This window comes from Stegodyphus dumicola, chromosome 5, assembly GCF_044657685.1.
Source record: "Stegodyphus dumicola isolate Sdum_Otavi_A_Nest chromosome 5, ASM4465768v1".
Classification (NCBI taxonomy): Eukaryota; Metazoa; Arthropoda; class Arachnida; order Araneae; family Eresidae; genus Stegodyphus; species Stegodyphus dumicola.
This window is the reverse complement of record NC_140772.1, coordinates 103528150-103545383: the sequence shown is the minus strand read 5'-3', so window position 1 is coordinate 103545383 and position 17234 is coordinate 103528150. Positions and strand designations below refer to the sequence as shown.

Sequence of the window (17234 nt, the reverse complement as noted above, 5' to 3'; positions counted from 1 at the left end):
AGATCATAATTGTTCTTTATTTCATAAATTACGGTTTCATATTTTTAATTTTGTAATTTCTGCATGCCATCTTACCAGATTTAAACTGATGATCTATAATCCGGAAAAATCGATAATCCGGAATCGCCGAAGTCCCGACGAGTCCGGATTAACGACTTTTGACTGTATTATTAACATATTGATACTTCAAATCAAGCATTGGTACTCTTCTGTTATCAGGACTGGGTTCAGGAATGTATGTACATATGCATGTATATGTGTGTCTGCATATATGTGTGTGTGTACACGAACATACATATGTATGTACATATATACATGCATACATGAGCACATCCATCCGTATATATATGCATACATATATACATTTCTGAACCTGGTACCCTAATAACAGAAGAGTACCCAAGCATTACCTTTTCTAGATTGCTTTCAGATTTTTTGGTGTTAATAATTATTCATATACCTCGTTTAAAGCATATACTGCATTTGTCTTTGGCAACATATGGAATTTGCACGTTACATAGTGAACAAATAAGTTTGTAAATTTCGGCAACTAAGCACAATGGCTGCTTTAACAAAGAAGTACCTATTTATTTTACAAGCTGTTATACTTTTTTTCATTTTCTAAAATTTGTAGAAACCAAAATATTTCGGTTGCTGTTTGTATAGTGAAAAAGAAAACTGGTACATTAAAAAAATAGGCTACATCTTTGTTTATAATTCATTTGCTTCAAAATGCTATTCTAAATTGAATATTTCCTTTTCATAGCAGCCTCAAGAAGAAAAAAGAATTGACACATTTCTACCTTGGCAAAAAACAAAATTGAGAAAAGTGAAGAATCACCTACTGCTTGGGGTATTTTTCAAAATCACGGATTTAAGAAAATAAGTCAAAGAATTGCATATACTCAGTATCCATGTACACATCGACCTATTTTCACTTTAAAAAAAAAAATCAGAGAATTGTACAAACCCGGCGTTGCACTTTCTCATAACTTTGTCCATGTACACATCGAAACGCGCCAAATAAGTGGGCGATTCTGCATTTCACCCCAAACAGTCGCACAGGTAGCAGTTATGGCCATTAAAATGTGTTAAAAATTAATTTTTGAATATGCTTTTGTATGTTGTTTGTTTTAACCACTTGCGCTAAAAAGACGTGCCACGCACGTCGAGATGCTTCTGTCTCAAACTGCACGCAAAAGTGAAAATAACATGGTGTACACGTCACCTAACAACAAGATTGTTTATTTCTCGAGTTGCAGCTCTGGATTGCGCTCGCAGACACAGAGCGTCGTAAATGAGACACTTTACCCGCTTGTTATATTGTAGTGCATGGCACTGCAACCGTGAAGTTTAGTCGTAGCGCAAGTGGTTAAATAAGTTGCTTACAGAATTGTATTAAATCATCTGCAAATCCCTCCCAGCTAGCTTTTTTAGATTAGAGTAGATTTAGGTAGAGCCTCTTGTTCAGGGCTGTGGTGTCGGTAGGGAAAATGACCGACTCTGACTCCGACTCCTGAAATTTTAATGACTTCGACTTCCTCCTATGTAAACATATACGGATGGGTTACAGCTTACTTTTTTAATATAAAAGAAGTAATAGATGCTACAGAAAAAAAAAAAAAAAAAAAAAAAAAAATTGATGGCATAGCTAATTATGTATATATTATATAGCATTTATTATGAAATAGAAAAACTGGCATTAGTTATTTCTAAGAAACAGTATAGCTTCGGGAAGATCTTCATTGTTGGATACCCATAGATCCGATTTGATAAACTTCAGAGCTGAGGAGAGTCTTTCTACACTAACTTGAGTAGGAGGAAGAGCTGTTATTGTTAGGGCTACTTTTTTTAACTTTTCAGGATAGATTTTTTTAAGTTTTAAAAGAGGTGTCTGGCAAGCGTAATCATATTTATCTATTTCTTCAAAGGCCGTGCAGAAATCTTGTTTGTATTTTTTCATTTTTATATCTAAAGACTCTTGGTTCTTTATTTTCATTCGCTTTGCCTTAGCCTTTTCAATATTATCCAAAAATATTTCTTAAAATCTAATTCATCACTAGAAGAAGATGATAGAGACTCAATTGCAATGTCTGCAGTTTGACTGTCCTGATTCGAATTCTCCAATTGTTCTATAATTTCATTCTTAATGAAAGTTCATAGAAGACTTTCTTTGCCTTTTTATATTGTTCATCATCCAAGAAAATTCAATCCAAAACAAGCAAATAGTTTGCTGGACTATGAGATCCAGCAAGATGTCATTGTCTAGCAAACTAGTTTCTCTTTTCTTTATTTAAGAAATGATTCCTTCTGCAATAAACCCTCCATTTCAGAAAGAACAAACCACCCATTTTTCCATTATTGCCTCCTGTCAATTCTTCAGATTGCAGCTTTTTTGTGGCTATATACGGTGTAAAAAGAAGAGTTTCCAATTCTGCAAGATCATTCCGCAGTCTTTCTATTAGTGAAACTTTAGGATTTTCTACTACCTCTAAAAAAGTTCTCAATTCGAAAAACTTTTTGTCATCAAATATGTACTTCCTTATTGCGTTGCTTGATCGATAATTGCTCCTTTTCCTCTCGCTTCCTAAGAACGGCATCAATTTTAGGAGCTATTGCTGCTTACCTAAATTTACCAGTGAGATTTGTAACTAAATAAATTAATTTAATTGTTAATGGCAAATATCACATCCATCCTTATATTTATTTATTAATATGTCAATAAAATAGAAAATAACTATTTATTAATGTATACAATTTGTAAATAAAAATAATAACTCAGCTTGTCCTCAGTTCATTTTAATTTCATATCAAATTCAAACTGTCCAACAAAAACTGTAGTCTAAGCCTACCTGTTTTTAGCGACTTCAGCTCTGACTCCTTTTACCCTAAAATCTGCCCAACTCCACAGCCCTGCCTTGTATTATCGCGAAGTTGTTGTTTCACTTATTGTCAAGTTGTTGTTTCATTTATAGTAACCTCAGTATGTGAATGTTATGTAAATCCTATTATGACATAATTGGTTGCTTGATAGCCGTAAATTTTTAATGACAAGAAAAAGATTTGTAAGGGCTTATGAGGTACGTTGGTTAGGAAGTACATTGCTTGTTTTGTGGCTTAGACAGAAGAATGGCTGAATGTAATAAGATTAATTTGAAGTTTCTGTACGATTTGGAACGAAAGGAAGAAAAGTGCATTAATTGACTGTTGTGTAAATAAAGCTTTACCTAGTAGCCATTATAAGTGTCCTGTTTGTAAGGAGGAAATGTGTATGGTTGAACGTTGGAGGATATTTTTTACTCTTATTTTTGTCAATTTATATGGCGATGCTGATATACGGATTCTAGTTCAGATAATTTTAAGAAGTTTTTGGATGCTGTTAAGGAATTTTGACTGAAGGACTCAAATTTCCAAATAAAGTAAAGGGTATTTGCTTTGTGTAGTGCTTAGATGCATAAGATGAATTTCCTTTTTTATGCTATTTTATTGTTTATTTAAAATGTAGTTTATTGAGATTATGTATCTTTTTGTTTATCTGTACTGTAGAATTGAATGCTTCTTTGACTTTTTAAGTGAAAATAGATCAGTATGTATATGGACAAAGTCAAGAGAGTGTGCAATACCAAATTTGTGCAAGTCTCTGATTTGTTTTTAAGTAGGTCGATGTGTACTTGGATACCGAGTTTGAGCAATTCCTTTACTTGTTATTTTGGATTTGCAAAAATCGCCACTGCACAAATCCAAAATAACAAGTCAAAGGATTGCACAATCTCGCTATCCATGTACCGCCGATTTTCGCCAAGGGGCACCTGTAAATATATTTTTACCAAATAAAGATGTCATGGAGCCGAGTAACAAAGCGGCTATTACATGTATATATATTTTTATACTTTTGGTGTGGCCAATTGCAACCAAAAAGGGAGGTGCACGACTACATGTTATAGCAGTCCTATATTCAAAATTTCAAAGTTCTGAGGCTACTTGTTTTTAAGTTATATAAGATACATGCATACATTGGTACATACAGACTCATGAAAAAAATCTCTTCTGAATCCATTTTAAATACTTTTTGCAACCCGTTTTAGGAAAAAGAGTCCTTTATTCTGTTCTTATGTACAGGTATCATGCAAAAAATACATTAAATTATATTTGGTAGTAGTCAAAAAGGATTTTTTCTTTGAAGTATGATACCTGAAAATTTTTGCAATTACAATACTTCGTTTACTTCGTACAAGGAAGTAAAAATTTAAAAATAAATAAATAAAAATCACATGAAAACATTTAGATTCTTATTTAAATGAATTTAGGTAGTATCAACTTCACAAAGAGGATTTATTTGCGGTTATTTTGATAGCTAACAAAGAATTTTCGTCACTACAATGATAATGCAAAATTGCTAAGATGTGTGTCAATTTGGTACTTTTCCTTTTCGCTGGCGCGAATCTCGCCAAGCAGACTTTATTGACGACAACATACACTATACACATAAAAAATGTTAACAAATGTTAGTTCTAAGAATTTTTTATTTTGAAGGCATAAACATTTTAATATTGTTCAAAATTTTGTAAAAAGGCATTAATTTAAGAATTTATTATGCTTTCATGGTTCAACATCCTGATATGCCGTTTCGTATCACGTGACCCCAAAGTGATCTCATCTGATGTAAACTACACTATTACATTAATTTCACATTACATCTTAATTTGGAATACAAGTTTAAATGCAAGAATTATTTCGGTTCATACGAATAGATTACTTGGAAATTATGTAAAATCGCAGTGCTTTACTTCGCTAAGGCATTCTCATTAGAATTGATGAATTTAACCCTTGATTTTGCCTTTTCTATATTTTCACCTTCGGGTGAGTGGTGTGATTGCATCCTAATTGACTTAATTACCGCAAATGGCCTTAGGGAATAAAATTGAACTATCTTGTAAAAATTCTTTATAATTGTATGTGAGTATTGAAAGAAACAAACAATTTGATAAGACATGGCTGCAACTTGTTTTAAAAATGAGGCGTAAAAGGTTACCAGTGATGATATTCCGTTTGGCATCAGTTGTACCATTATTGGTGACTTTATCGCCTGCGCCGGCAAAACAAAAAAGTACCGCCAATTTCCCTGTGATATACAATAATATGAAAGTATGCTATTAACTGATATCTTTTATTTCCACAGTGGTGTTGGTGATGACTTTCCGCTAAATACTATTTCCTATTAAAATGACATGCAAGAGAGGTATGAAAAATAAACAAGTACAGTGAAACCTTGGTTCACTAATGTAATTTATTTCTAAACACTGTTCATAGTCTGGTACCTTTTTTAATGAAAGCTACTTTCTCATTAGAAATTAATTATTATTTAAGTTTTAATAAAAAGGATTACAGAACTTTTACAATAGTATTTCATATTGAAATTCAGAACACAAGACCAAGGGTAGTCCTTAGATCTAAGATAAGAGTGATGAAAATTTAATTTAATTCTACCATGATATAAAAAAGGTAGTGGTTATGATGAAGAAAAACGAGAAAGACATTATTGGTTGGATAATGAGTCCCTTTCTATAAAATCACCAGGTCTTTTTGAGCCATCTTCTTTGATCTCTCTCTTTTTGTTTCATTTGAGACTGACTTCTCTCAAAATGTGTGTAATTTTCCCCCTCCTGTGTATTGAAATGCTTCTTAAATGAAAACATGGCATTAACACTGAAAATGCTTATGTTGTCTCTTGCTGCTGCCGCTGTATAAGGGTGATATTTTTCAATGAAAATTTTCACTTTACAGTATTTTGCACAAATTCTGCAAATCTAAGAAGTATGATCCTCTCTCTTCTTCTGCAGCCACTTTTTGTTACTGTTATTTCTTCTAGAGCTGATTTTTATGGTTTGCTGATAACTCCTAGATGTTTTCATTTTCAACTTCGAAGCACATGGCTTGAGTAAAGATACTATATCATAGGTAATAAAAGAATCCTTGATATCCAAAGCCTTAAAAATTTGCCTGTAACACAATCTAACCACAGTTTCCTCAGAGCAAATTATTTTTGAAGTATTAAGCTGCATTCACACTGGTTCGTTGGAGGGAAAAGCAGCAACGGGGGAAAAAAAAAAAAAAAAAAAAAAAAAAAAAAAAAAAAAAGCTTTTCGCGTATGTCAGTTTACATTAGCACGGCAACTTTCACTTTAAAAGTTGTCATATGCTTGCACTAGATGGTGCTTCATATTGGAAACTTTAGGAAGAACATGAAATTTTTGTGTGGTATTTTGACTTTTTACGATTACATTTTTTAAATTAAAATGGATTTAATTTCTGCTCGAATATTCTTGCTTTGTGTAAGAGAAGCAGAATGCGATGGTTTATATTAATATGTGAGAGAAGACTGCAGCAAGAAGATGCAAATAATTTAACTGAAGTAATGCGCTTGAATGAAACTAAATTTCTTTTAATTACTTTCGCATGACACCTCATCAATTCGATGAATTTCTAGTGCTCATTGCACTATTTATTCAAAATCAGAACACTAATTTTTGTCAAAATATCGCAGGAAAGAATCCTTTGAAAGATAGGAATAGGATATCCCAGAAAAGGATCTTTGTATGTATCAAAATCTGTATATATCTAATTCAATTTATTTATGAATTTTGTTGAATGATAATTAATAGATCTAATTGCATGATTCCATTTGGAGAGTAAATTTTTCATGGGGTAGAATACCATAAATGTTTTTGCATGATGTATGAACTTCCCTTAAATGCTTCATTAAATAAACTTCCCTTAATTGGTTTAAATAATGCAATAAAAAAGTATATTTTGTTTAAATATATGTAGGATTTACAGCATTACTAAATTAAATATCACACTTAAAAAAAAAAAAAGCAGTTATTTTTAAGTTAATAAACATCAATTTTTTAAACAAATATTTTAGTTTCTGCCTTATGTACATATTTTTTACCTTAAATGTAACAGTAATTACTTCAATTAGTCATTCATATATTAATGAACAGCCACTATCAAAAGGTTTATTTTATAAGGTCACTTTTATCTAAAACTCATTTAAGTAACTGCATTTTATATAATACTTCTTTTTGTGTGTTAAAAATTCAATTCCACAATTAGCAAATTTGCTAATGCTCATGCAAAAGTTTTTTTTTTTTTTTTTTTTAATTAACAAAAAAATTATCATCAAGATTGAACCTGTCAAAAAGTGGTCAAGCATGTTAAGAAAAACAAACATGACACCATTAAAATGCATGGAAACATTACATGAAATCAGATATATACTAGCGAGCTTCTTTTCTGTATAAATAACAATTTTCTTAATTTTTTTAAACAAATGATTTATTCATCACCACTCGTTTAAAATTCATAACTCACTAAATTTTTTAATTAGTTGAAACAACAACTTTATACTAATACCAGTATCACTTTTGCTAGTCTTGTGTCAGCTGAAATAGAATCAGATCATTGTAGTCAGATTTCCTTATAGATTGTATCAAAGGCTCATTGTCAAAAGAAGAATGATGCACACGATGCCAAGCGAAAATTAAGGTTTATATGAATGATTAATTAAATTAAATGAAAAATAAATGCAAGCTTCTTGTGCCCCCCGCCAAAAAAGTAACAGTAGATTTTAAAAAAATGTTGTATTCGTACCGTCATCAAATGTAGGAAAAACCAAGGCTCGAACCCGCAACACAAGTCTCTAGTAAAAGCTGAATTTTCTACTTGAGCGTGTTACCTCCGTGCTAAGGTACCTTGCGGGTAAACATGGTTTTCACACTTTACCTTCAGGAAACTGAAGAAGCATCTAGGCAGCTGAAAGTAGCGATAATGTTTTCTGTAAATATTTTTTTAAAAGTACCAACTCTATTACAATACCACTTCTGGTGACGCTTCAATCCAAAATCTTTAACTCAAGAAGCCAACATTTTATTCACTAGGCAACAAGAGCAGCCTTAAATTGATGTAGTTATATTTTAAGAAAAATTTAAAATCTGGGATTTCGAAATCCATCACTATTTTCTCGCAACAATATATTGCTTTAGATTATTCTGTGAAAATTATCAACCATATATCATTTATAGTTGATTATTAAGGTTTATTACTGCTAATAAACTTGAGACTTTTCCTTTAAATAATTTAAAAAATTATTTATTCTGTTAGCATATGCATTTTTTATTATCATCTGAAATTTTTATTAAGATTAGTCCATTTGACTTTTTTTCATCAAGAAGAATTTTTGAAAGTGCAATAATTTAAAAACTGTGGTATTAACTGAACGTTTGAAACGAGATGCCTGAAACTGACGCATCAAAAAGTTGAAGTTAAGTCAACTCATGTGGTCTCCGGCCATCCGGCAAATGCCACCTCTGACTGGTTAGCACGTGACTGCATTGCTGTAAACGCAGCTTTAATCATCCAAGGCTGTTCTGCAATACTCATTAACCCGCGGGAAGGTGTGTGGGGTGTATCATACCCCAACCCTACATAAAAGTGGAATGTTACTAACTTGTGAAACTGAAATTCTGTGCTGCTTTCAGTAGCTGAGTTTCTAGTTGTGGTTGACTTTCAGAACTGCTTATTCTTTGCCTGTGTGTTTCAGAAAAAGATTTATCGGTATTTTGTTGGAACTGGGGTATGAGACACCCCACGCGCCTGTCCGTGTAAGTGTTTTTCTGAGTGAATATTTAGTTCAGAAATTTATTTCTAGAGTGTAACAGTAAATATTTCTACTCGCAAGTGATTTTAAAGTACTTGACATTAAATACTTAAAAATTTCTAACTGCATTATGGTAAAAAGAATGAGTCCCTATGAACTGGAGATGCAACGCATGTCAGATTTATTAGAAATATTTGAAAGCGATGAAGATTGCATTTCAGAAACTGAAGATGAAACTAAGAATATTTCCTACAATGTTTTGGTTTCGAAAAAGATAAAACATTAATTCCTGATGTTCCTAAAAAAGGAAAAACTGTTCTTATGCTTTCAACATTATATAAAGATCATACTATAGATGATACTATTGGAGAAAATAAAATGTCAGGAATTATAAGTTTTAATAATGTGGCTAAAGGAGCAGTGGATATGAGGGATGAAATGTCAACCAATTATTCAGTTGCCAGAATAACAAGGAGGTGGCCAATGGTAATTTTCTTTCCTGCACTGAATGTTGCTGTAAGAAATGCTTGAATTATATTACATTCAACTGCCAATCCACCAAACAGAAACAGAAGTCTTTTTTGAAGGACTTAGCATTACAATTAATGAAAAAAAAGTATTGAACAAAGAATCAGAGATTAATACTTTTCCAAGAAATTGACGTACTGCATGCAAAACAAAAGCAGAAGTTTCGACGAAGAATTAAAACGAATACATGAAATTCGAAACAACTAAGTATGAAAGATGTGATAAATTTTTTGCCCTCGCGCCAAGGACAGAAGAACGTGAATGCAATGTTTAAAATGTGAAAACATTCTGTGCCAAGAACACATGAATGTATTTCGTTCAAAGTGTGAAGAAATAAAATAAGCATGGTGTATTAGAGATGCAATGAAACTTAGAAGCATGATGTTTATTTTTTTATTATTTTCATTTATTTTAACTTTAAGATTATTTCGGAAATTAATTTTTTGAAACCCAATTATTATTCACGTATTTATAATATACGAGAACAAAAAAAAAAAAAAAAAAAAAAAAGTTTTAAAGCTAAATAACATTATTTGTATCCTATTTTAAATATTGGGGTATGTGATACGCCACGCGCCCACTCTAGTAACTTTTCTTGGTGCGACTTCCGCCGGGTTAATATGGTTCGTTTCCTTCAAATCACATCTATTTTGAGTACTTTTCTGTTATCGGAACCCGATTCAGAAATGTATGTGCGTGTATGCACGCATGCATATATACACACACACACATATGAACGCAGCACAAAAAATATATATATATAAATGGGACAGTTCTATATCTCCCGTTCTACTGGGCCGATTGACAAAATTCAAATTGCATTTTTTATGTCTCGAAAGTGCAACTTAAGATATGTATTAGATTTATATATAGCATTGTTCCAACATAGGTATTTTGATACAAAATTGGACTTTTCCTGAAATTTTATTTCAGAAATTTTTCTGGTATTTGCACGTATTGTTACACTTTTAGTGTATACTTTCTAAGCAATGAAGTTTCATTGTATGGGAATGGTCTACTGCTGATTCTTTGGTAATAAACTGTAATCTAGAGAAAAGTAGATAGCTTCTGTAATAGGATATAATCTACAAGAAAGCAAATAGCTTTTGTTTTCATTACTTGATAACCTCCCCAGACCCATAATACTCCTATTAAAAAAATAGCTACCAAAAATAAATAGAACAGAATCAGATACAGTGGGTGATCGGTTAACGAACATAATCTGTTACAAGACTATGCTCGCTATCCGAATTGTTCATTAATCAATGATCAATTTGTCATAAATTTTTTTGTGGAATCGATTAATTCATTCTGGAAACCCTAAAATTTAAATTAAAAAAAGGATGTATAATTTCTTAGTAAGTTTATTAAAAAAATAATACATACATATAGTATTGCATATTAATCAGTTCTTTCCATTTTTTGTTTATGGGGCATTAAAGAACATGTCCAATGTCGATTGCTTTTCTCTTTTTTTTTTCAGGATTTTCCGGAAGTGATTAATAGCATTGTCATTGTAAAGATCTCCAACCCTACTGACTGAGCTTGGTTTGGGCGCCATTTTAAGACCATTGCTCTGACATCATCCCACTTTTTCAAAAGATCTTTAATGGCAGATGTTGGCATTGGTACTCTTTCATTTTCCTCTTGTTCAGATACAGTGGGTTCAGAAGGAAACACATTTTACTGTGTTTCTTTGTGTTCTTCATTCAAGATTTCTTGGAGTTCTTCTATGTCATACTCATTCACCTCCAATTCCAGATCTCTAGCAGTTGTCAAAATTTCACCCATAATTTCAGGGGTGTCTCCCTGATCACCTCCATCTCCTTGAATGAAGGATGGACCAGTTTTCACCAAGCAGAAATCATTTGTTACTGCGTGACTTCTGACCATGCTGTTTGAATGATACGAATAGCTTTAAGAATGTCAAAATTCTTTTTTCCAAAACATTGTTGAAAAGAATTGGTATGCTTCAAAACACTGATGAAACAGCGTGCGAGTGTACAATTTCTTGAAACCTGCAATAGCCTCCTGATCCATTGGCTCAATCAGCGAAGTCATATTCGGAGGTAGAAACTGAACTGTCAGCCAGGAAAAGTCTGTCAGCAAATTATCTTCAAGGTCTTTTGGGTGTCCTGGTGCATTGTCCAACAGCAGCAGTAATTTCATTGGCAAGTCTTTGGTATCAAGGTAGTCCTTGATGCTCGGGGCGCAAACCAGGGTTGCTATGTTACCGGGAAAAGTCAGGGAATTTAAATATTTTAGTCAAAATCTAGAAAAGTCATGGAATTTCATATGGCGTCCCCCCCTCGAAAAAGCGCATTTTATGCTGGCGTTGGAAACGTTTACTTTCTTGGTGAATTATATAACGCGTGAGCGTTATTCAGGCAGCTGGCATAGAGCCAGTTTTTGCAGCTCTTATTAGATTGTCTTTTAGAAAGGCAAAGCAAGTTTCAAGCAACTTTTTCGGTTTCCAGTAACCTCGAGAATTGAGAGACTCGAATGTGCAGTGCATGTTGAACTAAAGAAAATGCATATTCTCGTATAAAACAAAATTGGTTTAATCCTAATATATGGTACTATAGAGGTTAGAATAGTCTCAATGTATTATATTCTAACCTTCACCTACAGTACACACGGGATTTGGTGACATTATGATGAGCACTAATTAGGTAATTTTGGTATTGGCAACAATTTTCAAAATCGTGCCAAGGGCTTAGCGTATACTACCTGAATTTTGCCGCAAAATCTTTGAAACCTTTTTTTTCCCTCTCTTTTTAATAAATGCCTTATTTGTCATTTTGCAATAAAATAAAAAATAGTAATCAGTCATTTAATATAACTATATTCGCTTAAATATCGTTGATTATTCTAATTCAATTTTTAAGTTATATATATATATATAGATAGATAGATAGATGTTACTTGTATCATTTAATGTTGATTCTTCCCTCTAAATTTATTTATTAGTATAATAAATAATACTTTCAAATTTAAGGAAATTTTCTCTGGCATAATCTTAAAACTAATACTAGCAGTATGATGACATACCATCACAAAATTTAATGCACATATTGTTTGCTTATGTTTGTTGCTGAATAATATAAAATACCTGAATTTATTTTAAAATATCATAGATTTCTTTCTTCGTTTAGCTGCAAAATGTCTGCCAAAAAAAAAGACATTTTTTAATCCAGATTGGGCATCTTCTGTGGAAAAAATAACTGTTATTATAGTTATAATAGTAATGCTTTGGGGATTATATATATATATAAAGTCATTTGTAATTGGTAAATTTTTGTGTTTTCAAGTGGTAACATAATTAATTTACCTCTTAGCACAGCTAATGTGCATAACGCGGATAGTCTGGAATTTTCTTAAAACACACCTGGAAAAGTTAGGGAATTTCATTCTCCCGCATGAGTGGCAACCCTGATAAACTTCAAACAGCCATTCTTTGAAAAGAGCACGCATGCGCTCTGATTCGATCTCCACATTACTGGTAGTCTTCTCTTGATTTCAGAATTTTTTTTTAATACTCTAGGATTCTCAGAGTGGCAAATGAGGAGTGGTTCAAGCTTCATATCACTACTAGTGTTAGCTCCCAAAAGTATGTCAATTGTTCTTTCATGGGTTTATGCCCAGGAACACTTTTCTCATCTTTTGTGATGTAGGTATGGTTCGGCATGCATTTCCAAAACAAACCAGTTTCATCACAATTAAATAGTTGTTGTGGACAATACTCCTCTGTTTCAATGAATTTTTGAAATTTGAGACAGTACTTCTCAGCTTCTTCTTTATCTGCACTAGCAGACTCACCATGCATTAATACGTGTTTAATTCCAGACCTCCTTTTAAAATTTGCAAACCCACCAGTAGTAGACTTGAATTCTAACTTTCAGTTTCTTAAGCCTTCTCTTGAATGATAGCTGTACTAGTTACATCTCTTTTCATTTTCCGTTCATTTATCCTAACTAAAAGCAACCTCTCTATTTTTTCATGGACGGCACTTCTTTGCTTCACAGATGTGATTTTTGTTACTCCTTTAGCTACTTAGTCTTCTTGATGATAATCTTTCTTAACTAAGATTGATCATACCGTAGACATGTTCAAGTCATACTGTCTCGCAACATCAGCCATCTTCTGTTCACTCTCTACTTTGCCTATAATCTCTTGCTTGGTTTTTATGGTGAGTACAGTTCTTGACACTCCACTCTTTTGGGGACCCATAACATTTTCAGATTTTCAGTTTTTTATATATATATATATAAAGGATCCAGAAAAGCACATACGAAAATTTAGAGGAACAGAAACCAATTAATATACACAACTGACAGTTTCGGTGCACACTAGCTATGCTGCAGTATGCGACAACGTGGGAAACCGAGTCGAGCGTCAGCACAAACTTCAAACAGCCATGTGTTATTACCACATTCAGGGTTGACACTGGCTACTATTTTTTACCTTTCGCGACTATGCTGAGTTTTATATGCAAAAAAAAAAGGGCCAAAAACGACTTTTAAAAAAATGGCAACTATTTCAATAATTTTTTTTTTTTTTTTTGTGTGTGTGTGTGTGTGTGTGTGTGTGTGTATGGAATAACATAGATGATAATTACAGTAGCGGTATTTTCAAATGTCACTACAGCCTCGAATGCGTGATTATGAAATATGTACTAATCATTCATTTTCTGAGTTAATGAAAATAAACTATCCTCCCGTTCGCTACTATAAATTTGCTAGATCAGCAATATGAATAAATGAAAATGGGAGGGAAACGAGATGCATATTGTTTCACCGTGAGAGGAAAGAAGTCTGCCGTCTGGAATTCGTCATTCAAGACTACTACGTATGGGACGATGAATGAACGGGGGGAAGGCGCTCAAAATGAAATCAAAACCGAAACTAATGGTCTACTTTGGCTATAAATTTTTTTTTTTTTTTTTTTTCCAATATAGAACTTTGAAGTTTTAAAAGGCAAGCAACATAATTCAAGAGAGATGAAAAACGATTTTTGGTCCCTTGGGTTTGGCAACCCTGCACATTATGCTCCGAGAGCCGAGAAGTGTTTGTTTTAGTTCATTATCCAAATTTGCTTATCTTTCGTGATTTCGGGATGAAGTGTCCGTTAACTGATCACCCATTGTATTCAGTAACTAAAGTCAGTTATCATTCAGCTATTCATTTGTAGGTTATGGTAAATTAAAATGCATGGGTGTCATTACTGGCAGTTTACCAATCACAAAAGTCAAAGTTATCAGTTAATATATAAATATTTTTTTTTTCAATTTTTATATCAAAATTTGCCATCTTTTAATGAAATATTAAGTTGGGAGAAATTGTAACTTAATTTATAATATTTATCTGTGTTATTAACTTCATGTGTTTCTGCCCTTTAGTGATTTATTATAGCAGCTTTTGTACTAGTCTTTTGTATTTTGTTTGTTTAGTTGGATAAACTATGTAATAAACTTTAATTTTTAATTGTTATTTTCAATGGTATATACAAGGTCTGGCTATTAATTTCCAGGACTGCTCTAATAACACCAGAACAGATGATGTGAAAAAACGTAACCTTTTAATATGTTTCGAAGTAATCCCCATCTGCTGTAATACACTTCTGTGCTCAGCTGTATAAGTTGTGGAAACAACTTTTAAAGTCCTCTTTCGGAAGGTTCTTCAATGTCGACGTCACATTCTTCTTGATGTCTTCAACATCCACAAAGACATCTTTTGATAACAGTTTGGGAATGTTCGATCGTACTCTCCTGACTTGGTCCCCGCAGACTTCTTTTTGTTTCCCAAACTCAAAACCGTGATCAAAGCAACACGCTTTGTGGATGTTGAAGGCATCAAGAAGAATGTGACATCGACATTGAAGAGCTTTCCTCAAAAAGGACTTTAAAAATTGTTTCCACAACTTATACAGCCGATCACAAAAGTGTTTTACGACCAATGGGGATTACTTCGAAACATATTAAAAGGTTAAGTTTTTCACATCATCTGTTCTGGTATTAGTAGAGCAGTCCTGAAAATTAATAGCCACACCTTGTAGTACATAATAATTTTCCATAGTTTTTTTTTTTTTTTAAATATGTTTCTAATTTGTTAATTTTACTTACCATCATCTTTAAGTAATATATTTAATTTTCAGGTTTTCAAGGATGTACTTCAACAAAACATAACAGTACATGGATTACCTTGGGCAAATGGAGGTAATCTGGTTACAAATGAGAAAGAACAACGTAAGCAAGAGGCAGATGAACTTCTTTCAAATCTAAGTAAAAGTATACAGACTACAGCTTGTAAGCGGAAGACTTATCCAGAAAAATTCGCAAGATTTTAAACATGAGATTAAAGCACGAACGTCATCAATTGGTTTGTATTTTAAAACTTCAGATTATACAATGCGTTATTTACAGGTATTTTACTATGTCTAAATATAACAGTATTTCTAAATACTAGCCAATGTTTGGATAGAAAATATAAAAATAATATTTAAGAGCGTTAATATAGTACAAAGTGCAATCGAAGATTCCGAATTTTGGATTTTTGTCTTTCAAGATAATAGATCAGTCTAGTTCTAACAAGATGGCATATAGAAATTAGAAAATTAAAAATATTAAATAGCGATATGTGAAATAATGAAGCATTAACGGCCAAGGGAATCAAATTTACAAAATAAATAAATAAAATAAAGCTCAGTATTTATTTGATTACTTTATTAAATATTTCTTTCAGTACAGAAACCTCTCTATCACTATCAACAGCAATATTTCTGGATTTAGACCCATACTGCCAACCTTGCCATCTGTTAGTTGATTGATGATTGGGGCATTGTCATCGCTATGAAAAATTTTTCGTATAGCTTCTTCATTTATCCCTTCTTCACAGTTCTTAAAAATTCTGTTACTTGGAAAATTTTGCTTTTTATTTCCTATATCTGAACACCTTCAAATTTGTAGCTGTAATTATAAGCTTAGTTATCATCTGCTGTACAGTATTGGCAACTTAAGACACATTTTGTCTTCCTACCTTCTATCATATGCTGACAAAAGCTTGAATTATATTAGTTATTTATTATATTTACACATGTTTCCTGCACATGATTAAGGCTCATCTGAGTTCTGAATAAATATATTTTCACCTATGAGGCTTATTCAGGGCCAGCGCGAGACATTTTGCTGTCCTGTGCAGTCACTGAAGGTTAGAAATTCTGCTGCCAAGTGTCTTCCTTAATTTTGTGTCACAGTGCTTTCTCATAATTCTAAATATTTTTCATCTCTTAATTTTGTTGCTCTAAATTCTAAAAATTTTGCCTCCTCTAAATTCTGCCACTTAGTGTGGCCATACCAGCTCTGACACCAGTTCGAGGCTTATCAGAATAACAAATCAGTTATTCTCTCAATTAATACAGTGCTTATATGATTAAAATTTTTTTACTTGCTATAAAAAATTAATAAAGTTTGACTCTCATAAAACAGAAGTTAAGATTTTTAATATCAAAATTTAGGATCACTTTGAATTTGAACTGAGTGGTCAGTTAGCAAACAAATTAGGATAATTTGAGGTTGATCCCCCCTCTTCAATGCTATTCAATGATTAGTGCTTTATTTATAACTTGTTACATTTAGTACGCCAAAAGAATTTTAATATGAGTAATTATAAGTTTTCAAAGTTTAAAAATATGTTATTAATATTCTCATGAAGTTTTACTACTTCAGAATCATAGTATGGTGATCATAAAAAATTCATTAAAGTACAAATGCTTTTTGTTTTAAATTAATGCAAGCAATATTACAAGTTGACTGCGTGTTAATACTGAAGCCTGCCAGTATTTCTACAAACCAAATTCTCTTAAGATACTGTAAATATTTTTAAAATGAGTTCAAAATTTTCCTTTGTATAAGTACAGGGCCTGGAGAAATGTGTAAAAAAGATGGATTTTTTAATCTTTACAAAATTGATTTATTTAATTTTAAAAATTCCCAAATATGAATTTTTGCATTATTTAAAACGTTTTTGTAACTGGAAGTACATATCTGTGA

At 32.2% G+C, this 17234-nt stretch overlaps 1 protein-coding gene across 3 annotated transcripts in view; it reads left to right on the top strand.

The window, feature by feature from the left end:
* Positions 1-17234, top strand: part of LOC146997185 (uncharacterized) — a 91826-nt gene that overhangs the window by 16918 nt on the left and 57674 nt on the right. For all 3 annotated transcript variants that reach the window (XR_015041183.1, XM_085816930.1, XM_085816931.1), the window contains exon 2: positions 15341-15564. Coding sequence is in view for 2 of the 3 variants with exons in the window: in XM_085816930.1 (XP_085673056.1) it covers positions 15535-15564 (30 nt within the window). In the remaining variant the exon portion in view is untranslated. The remainder of the gene's footprint in view (positions 1-15340; positions 15565-17234) is intronic.